General features: G+C 39.9%; 1 protein-coding gene across 1 annotated transcript in view; it reads left to right on the top strand.

Annotated features, from left to right (window-relative positions):
• Positions 1-5,716: 5,716 nt before the first annotated feature.
• Positions 5,717-15,271, top strand: part of CIB2 (calcium and integrin binding family member 2) — a 39,919-nt gene continuing 30,364 nt past the window's right edge. The window contains exons 1-2 of the mRNA XM_008946935.1: positions 5,717-5,767; positions 14,836-14,870. Coding sequence (XP_008945183.1) covers positions 5,717-5,767; positions 14,836-14,870 — 86 coding nt within the window. The remainder of the gene's footprint in view (positions 5,768-14,835; positions 14,871-15,271) is intronic.

The raw sequence follows: 15,271 nt of genomic DNA, 5'->3' as shown, positions 1-15,271 counted from the left end.
AGCCCTGCGTGTGGGGACACGGGCTCTGTTTGCCCGTCCTCCCGCCGGCCCCGCTCAGGGCAGCGCGCCCGCTCCTCAAGGGCGCGCTTCAACGAGGGAGAGTGTCAGGTATTGGGTGCAGCACAGAAAAAAAGCCGTGCGCTTTCAAGTGTCAAATCCCAAAGCTGTTGAAATACGGGCAGTTTAACATTCGTATTTACCTTAAATTTTTAGGGTTTTGTCTCATTACTTTTAAAAACGCTGGTGCTGCTGTGTGTCAGTTCTGGGAGTCCACTCCCCTGTGGCGGCGGAAGGCCCCAAGCTGCGGGGTGTCCCTTCCCGAGCAGCTACAGCTGGCTTAAAGTCGAGTCTAAAGCAGCTAAGGACTGCTTATTCTTCTCTGTGCTTAAGTCGGGTAAGCTAGCTAGTGCTGCTCCTGAGGGTGAAATGCTAAGGCAGTTGAGCTCAGCCCTCTGGGAATAACGGCGTCATCTGACTTTGGAAAGATTTTCCCACCTCTGAAATGGCGTTAATACTGCCACCTTCTGTATTACCTCCTTAGAGAAACAGGGATGCGGAGGCTCTCTTTTGATGGGCTCTGCTGTCTAAATAACAGTGTTGCCGTTGCTTGCAACTGTGTTCGGTCCATTTGTGTCAACTATTTTGTTGTCAGTTCAAACAATTAAGTACAGGAACCAATTAGACTCCCAGCTTTGATACAAAATCAGTACTGAATTTCTAAGCTCATTGTTTGCAAAGAGTGATATAGCCTGAGAGTTTAAACTCAGAAAAGAATGTAAAAGAAAATCAAAACTACTTTTGGTTTCCTACAGTTTTTTTTGGCAACATAAAGATTTGAGTTCTAGCTCAGTATATTTTGTGCCATTTTTTGGTGATAGAGTTATCAGATTACTTGCAGCCTTTTCACTTGCGTACCTCTGTACTGTATGTGCTTGAAAACTAAGGACTGTGTGTTTAGTTTGCTCTTGTTCTGAAAGTGGGAGTAGAAATTCTCAGAATGGATGTTTGACAATGCAGTGTACTAGTGGTCCCTATTTTCTGGGTTCTGAAGCAGCCTACTGCGTGTATGTTTTATTTTATTTTTGATAATGCTTTGAATTGAGAATAGTTTTTCAGATGTTGTCTGTAATGGCAAGTGTGCCAGATTCTCTTGATACTGATTTTCTTCTGGTAACTACTGCTGTTTTTCTTTTTAGTCTTTAAGATCTAAATTGGCCTTGCAGATATCTTTTCTAAATGTCTCTGTAAAATAATGGTTTTGGTTCAAAGCTTGATCACACTTTGCACATAATCAGCTTTTTTCATTGTGCCATCTTTACTTTCCACAGTGCATGTGTCCTATTCTCAGCTGCATGTGCCCTATTCTCAGCTGCTTTTTCTCCCTTTATGTAAATTGAGGCTTACTCCAATCTCAGATTGACCTGTGATGTTTCTAGGACATACTGGCTGAATTTTTAATGTTTTATTGTTCTGCGTCCCATCTATACATCTGTTATACTCCTTGCTTTCAGTTTGTTGTTTCTTTTGCTGTGGCACTTACCAAAGGACTCCATAAATCTTATGTGCTATACTGTGCTGATCAGAATATTCATATTGCTTTCTTGTGTTTTCTGACTGTGTCTGCCTGTACTTCCAGGGTTAGGTTGTCAATTGAGAGGAGGGAAGAAATTGGGGAGAATTTTTTTTCCCCTTGTATTTTCAGCAGCTATTGCAACAGGTTTCTGGTCTGTATCTTACGGATGCTGCCATAACAATACTACAATACTAATCCACTAACAGTGGCTGGTTGGGATCTGTTATGAGACATCAGTAGTTACTTTGCCTAGAAAAAAGGTGTCCAGTGATCACTGTATTGAGTCTCTCCATGAGGAAATTCATTATATTCAGTTCAGTCTACATAGGAAATAGTTACTTAATTTTGTTACTGTTTCATCCCTGAGACAAAACATTGGCTCCTTTAAAGCATCTTTAAACCTAAATAAAATAAACCACACAGAAACCCCAAACAACCAACCAATGTTTACTCAATTTCTTATAAATAAGTTAGGCTTAATGAAATGGAGTCAGAAACCTCCATCTTCTAAGACAGTGTATTTTATTAAGCTAGACAGATAAAAATCATAAAACAAACAACTTTGGCACAAGCTTTTAATTTCTGTTTGTTTTCTTTAGCATTAAAAACCCTTTACAGAAGGTTCCTGCTCATAACGGGTGCTATTTAGTCAGACAGTCAGCATCTTTCATTGGTTTGAGGGCCATGAGCTTTGCATCTTCTGCAAGGTCTGTTTGTTCGTTCGCAGGACAGGGCGTGGTCCCGTGATGCATCTGCTGAGAGGCTGTAGCACTTCCGTGCAAATTTAGTGGGGTATAAGCAACCTCCTGTCCTGGTTCCGTGTAAAAAGGGGTTCAGGGCAGGACCCACACGGAACAGAACTATGTACTCGCCTCTCCCCCCCCTTCCCAGAGAGAGAGAGAGAGAGAGAGATTTTGAAAAAAAATGAAGTATATTGTTTAACAAGGAACAAAAAATGAAAAAGGGGGGTAGGGAAAATAATATATACAAAGATTAGGGGAAAATACAAAAAAAAAATTAAGCAAAATATACAAAACCCTCAGAAATAGTTCCAAAGGTCCCACGGAGTGAAAGCACAACCTCCACCTCTGAGCTGCAAGGCAGGAGTGAAGTTAGCACCCACTCCCTGCCTCTTATCAGAGTGTGTGTGGGAAGGGGAGGGAATACAATGGTTTACCCCCACCCGGGGTCCTCCCAGTTGCTGGAAGGTCACGCCCCCATTCCAAGCCTCAAACCACAACACCTCCTGTTGGTCATGTGTCAGAAAAGCAATTTTTCTATCCACTGCAGTAGTATCAAACTACTTTCATTTTCGCTTTTTGAAGGATTTTGATTTTGTAACTGTGCATTTACAGTTTATTTTTTATTTACAGCTTGCAATAACTATTCAAGAGGAGGCCGCTTGTGCCAGTTTTAGCATGTTACAGTCGTAATGTTCTGTAGCTCTACAGCTTCTTTATTTAAGGGACTCACAGGCATTTTGATCATTCTAGCTGCACAGCATCTATTGTTGGTAAACACTGTTATTCCTCATTTTCTTCCGAGCAAACAGAATTGTGAGTAGCTTGAAGTATACAGAATTGTGAATGATGACGGAAATTTCTGCAGCATCAGTGGAGGTTAGACCTTCTCCCTCATAAACATTGCAAGTAGTGATCATTGTGACACTTACAGTAGAAGGGGGCCCTAACAACTCACAGACAATAACAATAGATGTACAGGCAGCCCTTTTGAATCAAAACTTCCTTTTGCTAACAGAGTGAGTCTTTTTGAAGAGCTAATCTGCAAGAAAGCATCTGTGTGGGAGGAAGTTGTTGGACCATTTGGTGTAATGGTCATGAAGTCTCACGAGTTCTTTTTCCCCAATTAAAAGTAGCAGCAAACCAGCTTGAGCAGTGAATGCAGTGGGTCTGCAACTTGATTGTTAAAATTCTATGTGGATCCTCTTGTTAACAGGTAAAGTGATCTCTGTTCATGGTAGCTTGGTCTTCCTTTGAGGAGGAGGAAGAGCTTTCGTGCTTAAACCACAGTCCAATTCTCACTGTGTAATTTACAGAGACAGTTTAAGGTAGTATGAACTGTCTGTTACTCAGCTTGCATCTCTACTAAGAAATCAGAGCCAAGTCACCTATGTAAGCAGCCATGGCTAGTAACAGACCACAGCAGGAGCCTTTGCACTGAGGGTGATCAGGAGTGCTAGGGCAATTTGTCCCACTCCCTGAGCTGGGCTCTGAGCTGGGCTGTGCGAGCAAGCCCCTGCAGCTGGGGTCAGACTGCAGCCTAAGGCGGATGTTCAGGTATTGCAGCTGGCAGCTGCCTGGCTATTAAATATGACATCTGCTGCGTGTGGTTGGTAGTGTATTTTCTGCTCCATGAATAAAACCTTCAAAGCAGATGAAAGCAGTGGCTGCTTAACCGTGTTGTCTGCTATAATGGATATTGTAATGGCAAGATTGTTGTATATATGCTTGCTTTAGCAAACAGTTTAGAGAAATCCAAATGCAGTGAAGTGTGATGACAGGCCAGTACTGATAGCACTGAGGTCAGCTCTCACTGTGCACATAGAAAAGTATTGATTTGTTGCAGTGACTTTTGCTGGGAGTAAGCCTTGCTCAACATCCAACTGGCAAATAAAACTAATCTTTGATAAATACAAGCAGATAGAAGAAGTGAAAGAGCAAACTGGAAAATTATCTGATCTTTGATCCATACAAACAGATCTGAGTTTGTGCATCACACAGTTCTTAAAATTTTACCCGGCTAGTATAGTGAGGTAATTAAGCAGCAAATGTAGGTCTCAAGCTCACTACAGCATGCTTGAGAAGAGCTGGCTAGTCTAGTGGAAGCCTCAACAGTCAGTATTTGAATCGTCTTTTTAAAAAAGCAGGATCATTAGAAGCTGCGGGGGGAAAAGTAGAAGATAGTTCTGCAGGTTTTCTTACAAAAGGTGCTGCATTGCTGAGGAAATAATGGCCGCTGGCTGAGCTGTCGTTAAGGAAGGTAGGAATTGTTAAGCGTTTGTAAGCTCCCTCGTCCCTGTGTGCACAAATGGGAGGTGAGCAGTCCGAAGAGACTGACTCGTAACGTCTTCCCCTCTCTGTTCCCATCCTTTCGCACTCTAGTGAGAAAACTACAATACTTTCTTCCTAGCATCCTTCCGCAGATGTTAGATACTGCACGTGTGAGTTTATCTTGTTGTCTGCCTGCATCTCACCCGTTCCGTTCCGTTCGTCTCTTCGTTGCTTTCCCGGAAGTGGGGACTCGGTGCCGCGGGCCCTCTGCTGGCGCTCCCCCTGTGCCTCAGGCTGCGCTGGCGCGCTCTGCCTCTAGCTGGGCTCGCTTCAGCCCGACTCCGGTGAACGTCTGAACTACTTTAACCTTCCTGCGCCTCGTTGCTTGTTTCTAAATATTATTTACTGTGAGAAGGAATACTTGCGTTGACGGGCACACGTGGGAGTTCGGCACCTCTGGCAGCGAGCTCCCCTCCTCGATAGCCAGGGCTGGGTGCAGACGAAGCGTTTGCTGTGGAGCCCCTGCGGCACCTGGCGATGTGGGGCCGCTGGAGCCTCCACCGGCCGGCTCAGACCCGAGCACGGACCCAGGCGCGCTTGGAGCTGCGGGGGGACCAGCCGCAGAAGCGTTTCCTCTGCTGACCCGTCTCCCCAGATTGGCTCTGTGTGCGCTGCCGAGCGTCGCGGGGTGACGCAGAGCTGCTCCGAGGCGGGAAGGTGCCGAGCGGGAGTGCCCCGCTTGCGCAGGGAGCAAGCGAGTCAGACGCGGGGGCAATCCAGAGCTCTTTTCTTCTGGTGCTGGCTCTTCGGGTTTGGTGTTACTGTAAAAGCTCTGTGTGCCTCTTAGAAAAGCATCTGAAAAGGGAGGAGGATGGCGTCGCTGGTTTGAGGCGAGTCCTGCCTGAGATTTTAACGCTTTCCTCACCGCCACACTCAACTCAGCCCTTGCAAAGATTTCCCAGTGCTGCGTCCTTCCTCATTGGACAGGTACAGTCAAAGCCAGTTCAATGCAGGCTTGGGGATTCTTTCAGCACCTTCACGGAGTATACGTGCTCTAAATGCCTACAGTACAGAGCGATCCAGCTACTCCTAATGGGATGCATTTGCATAGAGGAAGAATTCCTCATTTAAGATGGGTAATAAGCAGACGATATTTACTGATGAACAGCTCGATGCCTACCAGGTAAGATATCTTCATTTGCATTAGAAGAAGGAAGTTAGTAATCTTCATATGTTTGTGTGGTGTAGGGTTTTTGTTTTGTTTTGGGAAGTTTTTTGCAAATATAAATGAAAACTTTGTTTGTAGCCTGCACACATATATTCTGGTGGGGTTTTTTTTGTTTGGTTGGTTTTTTTCCCCTAGCAATTGCAATAGTATTCTAAGGCTGGGTTGTTGAATATACCCAAAATAATACTCTTGCCTGTATATAGGGAAAGGAGTCAAATCTTCAATGTCTGGACTAGGAGGCGAGACAAAGACTGTGACTAGCGTGACAATGGGTGGTTTTAGTAGAATTTTTCTGCTGGTTGTTTTGTAAAGAGGAAAGTGTAGCAATAATCTCATTATCTTCCCTATTCCTTTGCTGTGAATAGAGGATAAGGGAGAAAAAGAAACAATTCTCTGTATTTTCACTTCTCCTAAGGATAAGTCAGAGAGATACGCTTAATGTAATTCCAGAGTAGTTGTCCGTATGCTTGCATCCACTCCTGGGTGGCAATTCCTTACTTTGACAGAAAAAAAAGTATGCATTTTATATCCAGAGATAGCTTGTTGGTATTTACTTCACATTGCATGGACTGAGTTTTTAATAGTGTAAAAAAATCCCAGATTTCAGTTATGTTTCAGCACACTGCAAATCTTGCTGAAATGGATTGCAGGAAGCTATCTACACAGTGGGCATCTTGAACAAATTTCTGAAAGTGTAGTGAGGCAATACATTGAAGAGTGCTGAAGGAAGAGGAGGCGGCAGCTGACTACTTACTACGAGATGCAGGCAGGGCTGGCTGCATTGCTCTGTTCCCTTACAGGGAGCCATAAACAGAATCAACAGTGCAGGAAATGAACGCTTACTTGATCTCGTGATAACCAAGGGACAAATCCAGTGCACACAAGATAAATAACCTAATTTTTACCCTCAGGTTCTTTGATTCAAGCGCTTGAAGTAGAAACTATGATTTTAAATAATAATTTTCTTTGGAGTTGCTGCTAACATGGACTTTTCTCAGGGGTAGATACTTAGCCATGGAGTCAGGCTACGAAGACATGCTAAAATGCTTTAAAATGTTATCTGATGCTGAAAATAGAAGATAAACTAAATGCTCTTATTAAATTCCTAGGCTTTTTCTTGTCATTGTAGGAAATGTGTGACAAAGTAAAAATTAAAGAAGCTTCATTTTCACATCTCACTCTCACCAGGAGTCTCTCACTGTAATATATTAAAGTTAGCAGTCTTAGATTTATTAGTCTAAGATCCAGAAATGCTTTTCTGACATCCTGGCTCGATAAGCAAGAGGGAAATCAAAGATCTGTAAAACACCAATGTCTGTCTTCCTACTACCAATAAAAGTGAACACAGAACAGAGCCCATCTGCAGTAAAAGAAAACAAAATCCAAATGTAATTAATGTTATCTTCTTGGTATAAACTGGCGAATGCAAGAGCTGAAATGTCATCCCTAATTCACTGCTCTTCATGCAGAAATTGCCTTTCTCTAATGGCTTTTGCAGCCCCAGCCTTTCATAATGTGGGATAATTGATCTCAAAGCCTGGCAGTTGCTAGGCCCAGTGGATTGAATCAGACTAGGGGATTTTTTCTGTTACATGTGGACTTGTAGTTTATTAGTACAGTGCTAGATAATTTTTGACTAGTAGTAGCACCTTCTAATTATGGCGAGTACAGTAAAATCACAAGTTTCTGAGCAATCACTAACAGAATTTGTCAGGAAGGAGTATTTGCTCATGCTGTGAACAATCAAAGTCCTCATTTTGATGATGATTTGCTCTGATCCATTAGTTGCATTCCTCTTGGATCTTTTTGAACAGAGAAATTCTGGGCTTACTGCTGTCATCATCCATCCAGTGAGCTCTTTCGTCTCGACTGCATTCTGGAGGAATATGCGGGAGCTGTTTGACCTGGAGTTTGCCATCTTACCTGCATTTTTCGCTTGTGTGGAATGCCTTCAGAACAGAAAAGGGAAGAATGGGAAATGGTTCTATAATATTAAAAACAAAAGTTTTTAATTTCTTGAACCAGGGTGACCAGGTCCTCTGATGCTGGACCGAAGTAAAACCCTTTGTACCAGGGTCTTTGACAGTCTGTTGTGTACATCTGTACCACAGTGTACAGCCAGGCATATACATGTAAATTGCTTTTAAAATGAATCATTGATTAATCTCTCAGGAGTAAAGATAAAGCTGCAGGACAACTACCTGCTTGGAGAGCTAGCATACGTAAATCTCAGATCATTATTATGATATTAAGGAAATAAAATAACCTCATGTGATTTGTCTAAAACTTTCTGAAATGCCCATGTATAAACTTCTTTTGCATATAAACTGTCATACTGAGAAGTCACTTTAGCAGAACCTTTACATTTAAACGACATAACTGTAAATCTGGTCACCCACAAGATGACCTCAGTGTTTTTAATAGATGCGTTTTAAAAAATACTCTTAATACAGATGATGTGTGGCCCGCTGAAATGGTAAAAAAAAAAATGTGTAATAGGACTCAGTAATATTAAACTTCACATAGCTTTTTTTAAAATTCAAAATGGGTAGAGGCACATTAAAGAAAGACTGGGAAGCTGCAAATCTCCTAACACCTTGTCATATCGCTTGTTATTAAGATCATATAATCTGTTATTAAGATTGTGTTCCAGTTGGCAGCTCTTTAAATTTTCATAAGCTTAGTGAAATGTCTTGACAATTAGGCTTTTGCAAACATGGGTTTCCTCATTGAGATTCGCCTCGTTTCAAAAGTTAGCCTTGCAAGAAAATGCATTCTGCTAGGGAGTGCTTGACTGTTTGGTTGTGGGGTTTTTGTGGATTACTCATTTTGCTTGTTTGTGTTTTTTTCAATTCATGGTAAGTATTAATCACCAAGAAAGATGTATTTCTTTGCAATCAAACATTTTAAAATTAAGCTTTTAGAAGTTGTCTACAGATTTTGGAGGTCAAGTCGTACTGAGAAAAGAAAAGGAACAGCAATTTAGGTTTTTTTGAGTGATGCTATTTAAAGATACTTGAAGCAGTAGAAAATACAGGTGTGCTATAAAGCAACATGAGAGCTGTGTTTTGGCTCAGGACACTGCATTTCTCACTGAGGAACAATTATACCCAGTAGGAAACACACAGAAGCTCTGCTTGCGGTATGGACAAAGTAGTGTACTGTTCAGTCTATGTCACTGCCTTTTCTAGGGTTACTCTAAGTGGTCTCAATTTGACACCAATTTGATTCCATTTTTTTCCTAATAGAATCTAGACAATATAAAGCATAACTATTTTATATCAGATATGACCAGTTTTATTTCTTTTGTATGTGTTCATTCATGGGATTATTTGTATTATCTACTGCAGCCTCAAAACAAACTGATGTTTATCCTGGGGGTTTTCTAGGCAATATTGCAATAAGAGATAGTAATATGAAAGAATTACTTGCTTCTTCTGCACAAGAGTTTGTCCATTCCAGAACTATTTTTTTTTCCTTTTATTAGAATTCTGGTCAAAGTGGAATTCAGCTATATTTTGTGAGAGTTCTGCAAAACCAGATTAAACAAGTTATGTTATCATCTGTCAAGAAATGCCATTTACAAAACGTGAAACTAGGTCATCAAGCTATCTTTTGATTTAAAATGTTATGCTTGACTTAATCAGAATCTCTGATGAAAACGAACCCATTGCAAGACTACAAAATGTGTATTCATCACAGGTTTCTCAGGACCTTCTGTAAAAACTGTTTTTCAGTTTGGTGTAGAGTACTGCTGTTAATGTGCAAATTTAAGTAGCATCATAATGTTACGAGGCTCTTGTGAAATTATCCTTTAGTCAGATTCTGGTTTCATGTTGCTGTTTGGTGCATATATGGATTGAGCAAAATTAATTTATTGATTGTTTGCTTCTTCCTCAGTCCTTGCTGATGTTTAACTGTTTCTACTCCCATGTTGCAGTCTAAGTATACAAACTGGTTCTTAAAGCTGCAGCTTTTTCCTCCTGAAACACTGTAGTTAGGTTGTGCTGGCTGTAATTCTAAAATATATGTGGTTATAAATAAAGATAGGCTGGATGTTAAAATCTCCACTGGCCTTCTAATTCAAATGGCATTTTTAATGATAAAAGTCTGCATAAAATTACTATTATTATTGCAGATATTAACTTTGACTGGATTTTTTTTGGTATTTGAATCCAGATTCACTGAAGTGCTTGCACAGCTATGCAACTTAGACTGGTGCTAGTCTCATCGACTCCCAGTAACTCTTTATGTATTTGTAGTGATGAAAATATGTAAATATCTTCCTGACTCAGTCTTGCACAAATTCTATAACTATCTCAGTTGTATGGCAGCTAGAATAAAAGAATAAAGTTTAATAATAGATCTTATATGAAAATTAGTATACTTCTATCCAGTACCTTTTAATTTTGTTTTTTAGTTACTTCATCAGGTGATGATTTTTATGGTGACGAAACTTTCTTACAAAACTTGTTCACTTTTGGCACAGTACAAAAGACTATTTGTGATTTAAAAAATGAAACCTCTGGAAGAATTTGCTTGAAATGTTAATATTTAAAATGTTGCAGCATTCAGTACTTTTCATTTATTTAAGGTTGCTCAGGAAGACAGCTGTGTCAATTTAACCTGCCTTGACTTGAGGATATTATTAAAATTCCTGCCAGTTCGTCATTGGTTTATCTGTGGTGTGCTGGCTTTTGTTTGAGACTGAAGTGATTTTGTATTGCAATGACTATTTTATATTATTTCCTGTTTCTAAACCTTTCCAATGGAGCTGTTGCAGAATCAGAATAAACCTGCCCTTACTAAACTATGCATATAAAAGGCAGAATTAGATACCTGTTCTCTTAGAGGAGAAATAAACATTTAATAGATTTTAGAAATAGTATTCCACAGTATGCTTTTTTTAAAAGCATACTTGACAATTGCTCTTGTTTCATTCCGATGTTCTTTTCTCCAATTTTCCTTCTCCTCTTTTCTGTAGGTGTTTTGCTTATCTGTGTGAAATTAGTTTTCATTTGGTCTATTAGTTTTGGTTGTTTTTTTCTTTTTTCTTTTTAAACTGCTTTATGATACCTGCTTCTAAAAGTGGTAAGTGATAATCTTTCATTCAGTGGACTCTGTCATTCATAAACTGCACTGCGCTCTGGTATTGGCAGTAGGTCCAGCAGAACAAATGACTTGTGGTCTGTTTCTAGAGCCATATCTCATGCTATGCTGTGTATATACATTTTACATAAAGTTAAGTATCACCATTCTCAGCACAGTTGTATCTATTCCTGGTTTTTGTTCAAATCTCCATAGAACACAGAACTGCTGTAGGAGATTGCAGTAAAATCTTACAGACTAGTGGAAAAGATAGAGGAGCACCATGTTTCAGTCTGTTCCCATTTTGTTCTAGATCTGCATTCACCTGGCATAAGAAATCATAGTAAAACTCTTCACAACCTGTATATTCTGAACTTTTATAAGGTAGACCTTAAGCAAAAGCCACTAACCCAACTTTACAAGCAATGTTGAGTGACTTGCAGAAAGTCCCACTCCCAGCCAAGAGTAAAGCTACTCGGAGAAAATAAGTACACCATCTGACTGTTTTCTCTGCAAAATATTTTAAGAACCAGTTAAGCTACTTAAATGCCAGATTTGAGAACCAAGTCCCATTATATGAGCTACTGATCTCATTGAAATGAAAGGGAAATTTTCAGCTTGCTTTATTTTATTCTATTCACTTTGCTAGCTGCAAGGAAGGTAAGTGGATATTTGCAGATTTAAGTGATAGCTTGCCTCCAAAAAAACAGGAGTGATCCTTTGTCAGACTTCTAATTAACTTGAATATTAAGAGCACGGATGGAATGGGGTAGTTGATCTTAGAAAAGGAGCACATATTTTCTCAGGTGCTTGACTAGGTACCCTTTCAAGGCAAATCCTCTAGTTTAGATAACCTAAAACCAACAAAGGGCCTCCTGTTAGCAGTTTTCCAGGCCATTGTGTAGTGTTAGAAATAAAAGCAATTATTCTTAGGATAAATTCTTGCCAGAAATCTTGAATTGCTAAGAATTACGTAAACTTTGGTGGCATTGTTTTTGTTCAGTGTTGAGTTTGTGCTTTTCTAGCAGGATTCTCAGGGGCTTTAGTGTCCAGACAGAAGAAATAGGTTGCTTTTCAAGTTCATAATAAACTCAAATACAGTCTGTATAATAGCAAGATAATAGTCCATATAATAACATGGCTTTCCATGATATCTCTGACTTGAAGCAAGATGAATGCCATTATATGCATAAATGACAAATGTTTTCCAGGACCCACTTCAACTTTCCGTATGAGGGAGTTTATTTAACTTGTTAGTTTACTATTTATTGCCCATCATTGTGTATTCTCCATATGAATGAAGTATCCAGAAGAAAACTGGATGATTCACCTCCGTGTTTCTTTGGCCAAAGGTCTTTAATTAAATTGGAATTAAATTGCTGGAGTTCAAGCAACTATGAAATGTAATTATGTTATTTAGACCCCTTGTTCCATCATAACTGATCCATCTTAGGGCTGTGCTTTCAGAAAAAAAAAACAAAAACCAAACAAGCAACACAACACCAAAAAACCAAACCAACCAAAAAATCACCTAGCCCCTTGCCCCATTAGGAAAAAAAAAAAAAAAAGCAGAGAAGCAAAGAGATGGCTGGACTTCATTTTCGGAGATAGCTTGGAGCCATGGCTTTTACATCTGCCATTTGAGACCAGGCAGGCTTGCCAACAGTAAAGCATCTCCTAAGTGGTGTCTGTGAGCTTGCTGTGGATCAGAAGCATAGGCCAGTTCACAATTAATTTGTGATGCTCTGACCGTGAGTAGTTTTAGGATCTCTGCAAGTGGTCTGTGAAACCACTGTAAGTTTTTGTTTCGGGTGTTTTTTTGACACCACTCATCCCTGACACAGTTCTCTTTAATTGCAGGCATAACTGGAATACTGCAGTCAGTTACAGTGGTCAAGCAGATAGTTCCCACTACTTTTGTTAAAAAGGTTTTCAATACCAGTAGTTTTTAGATTACATAAGTAAAAATTTTGTTTGATTAAAAAGAAAAGGCAGACAGTAGTGTTTGTTGTCAAAGACATGAGGTGACTCAGATTAAAACAAACAAACCAACAAATGTAGGTGGACCTTTTGCAAAAGGGGCTTATGGTCCGACCTCTTAGTGGGTCTTCCAATGGTATTTTTGCCTGATTTCTGGAAGGTAAAGAGTACCTTTTCCTTTGTGTCTTTCATCTCCATTTGCCTACCAATTCCCTGTCAGCTTTGTAGTTAAGTAACAGTGTCTGCTGTTTTCTTAAGCCTATATAATTACGGGATGATTGCTGCTGAGGGCATTACAATTATTTGTGAGATTGCACCTGCCTTTCCTTAGTAAGTGAAGCATCCTTAAGTGACAGTTTGACTGTAAGTGTTGAATGTGCTGGAATTAATGAAGAGTTAACCAGCTGGCTCCTATTTCACTTTGTGCAGTTCCAGACAATGTGACATCAGTGTCAGCAGCTCACAAGGTGCTTCCTATTGTGCCTTGTAACACTATTCTGCTACACAATAGCTTCTCCTGCCACTTTATATGGAGGAGAGCAAGCAAACTCAATAATTGATACTGGGCAGGACTGGTAGCATACCTGGATACCTGAGACAAGCTGCTTGACTGCTTCAGCTAGCTGTGATCATTTGCTTTCCCCCTCCTTGGAAGAAGTGGGCATTTAGCCAAAAAGATGTTCAGCTTAGGAAGGAAATGGTTTTTCACTAGTGGACTGAAGAGCAGGGCTGGGGGAGTCATGCTACCTCTATGTACTCCGAAGTATAATTTACAAATCCCTTGTTACCCTGTCACTAGCCAATTTACAAACTGGGTCTGTTTAACATATGTTTACATCAAAGGAGGAAAACTACTAAGAGCTGAATTCTTAAGCAAATGGCTTGCCATATCACATGGGAGAGAGATGGATAATCAGTAAGAATTTTGTGGTTTTGTTGTTCCTCCCTGTATATACACCCTCATCAGCCGCCAGCTCCAAGACAAGATGATGCGTGTTCTCTGAGCTTATGGCCTGAATTAAATGGATTATCCAATATTTCATTGCCTCCAGTGTTCTTAGTTTTGCATGCAATGTGGAATTTGCCCCAAATATATTAGAAAAGGTAGTGGGGATCAGGGAAAATTTCTGTTCATGGGATGAGACTGAATATCATGGTTCCTCAAAGCATCTGAAAATATCACTTGTTTTGTAACTGATGCAGAAACACATGAGATGCAAACCATTTCTATGCTTCTGTTATGGTTCTTCTGGGAAGTGTGTGAGTTCTAACAAAAGGCAGCTGTTGGTATAGAGTGAATCGAAGCAGTCTAAGTGCAGTCCCACTACAGAGCCAGTCAGAGTGCAGGTTAATGCTCTCTCATGTTCAGCCAGCTCTACTTCGCATTCTAATAAGAATTATTTCAAGTTCCATGATAGCACAGGGAAAGTTGAATAGTTTGCCAGCTGTTTGGAGCAGGGACTGTCCTTTTAGCCATGTTCCTCATGCATGGGAGTTTGCAGCCTTTGCCAAAGTGACCACAGTGCGAAGTAATTCTTAGTGAAAAGAGTTAATCAGTACATGACTTTCATTATTAAAACAGTTGTCTGTAATTGAGGAATACTCCAAATTAGAAGATAGTTGTCTTCATTTATTTGTTGTTTATAGCTTTCTAGATCCCTTTATTGTTTTTGTCTTTTTTCTTTTTTGATTTAGTTTTGTTTCTGGTCATTCCACAGTGGAGATGTATTTGAGCAAGGTGTTTTGTTGTTGTTTTCTGATAGCTCTGTCCTTAGGGTATTTCAGTTATTTTATAGCATATATTGTTTTGTGAGTCAGAACCAGATGGTACACAGATGGTATCTTTAATGTTTTTTTCTGCTAGATCTGAGTTTCCTTCTAAAAGATTGAAAAATAATTCTTTGCAGTTATTTTCAGTATTTCTGTAGTAAAATAACACATTTTGTTTTTCACAGGATTGCACATTCTTCACTCGGAAGGAAATCCTTCGGTAAGTGAATTGCGTTACATCTTTTCTTTATTTGTATGATAGGGACTAAGTTTTTTTTTTTTGGCTTGCAAGGAAACTAAATAAAGCCAATTATTTTGCATTAATGAACGAGTGTAGGATTGGACTCAAGATACACTTATAATATGTAAATGTGTATAAGGGGACAGATGGTGTTCAGCTTAATGTCAAGATGATAGGCTTTTCTGGGCATAAGTCATTGAAGAGTTGAGAGCCAGTGGCTTTTTATGAAAGGAATTTGATGCTTTTCTGATCAATTATACTAATGAGGGCACATCCTTCAGTCAGCACAGGTCAGGTTTTGATATGGACTCAAGTGTGGGGAAACATGGTGGAACTTGAACTACAGAGCACCAAGAACATTTCTTTCTGTACAAACTTTC

This window comes from Merops nubicus, unplaced genomic scaffold (genome assembly GCF_000691845.1).
Source record: "Merops nubicus isolate BGI_N331 unplaced genomic scaffold, ASM69184v1 scaffold20379, whole genome shotgun sequence".
Classification (NCBI taxonomy): Eukaryota; Metazoa; Chordata; class Aves; order Coraciiformes; family Meropidae; genus Merops; species Merops nubicus.
Note: the sequence above shows the minus strand (reverse complement) of the source record. Positions and strands in the feature narration are given on the sequence as shown.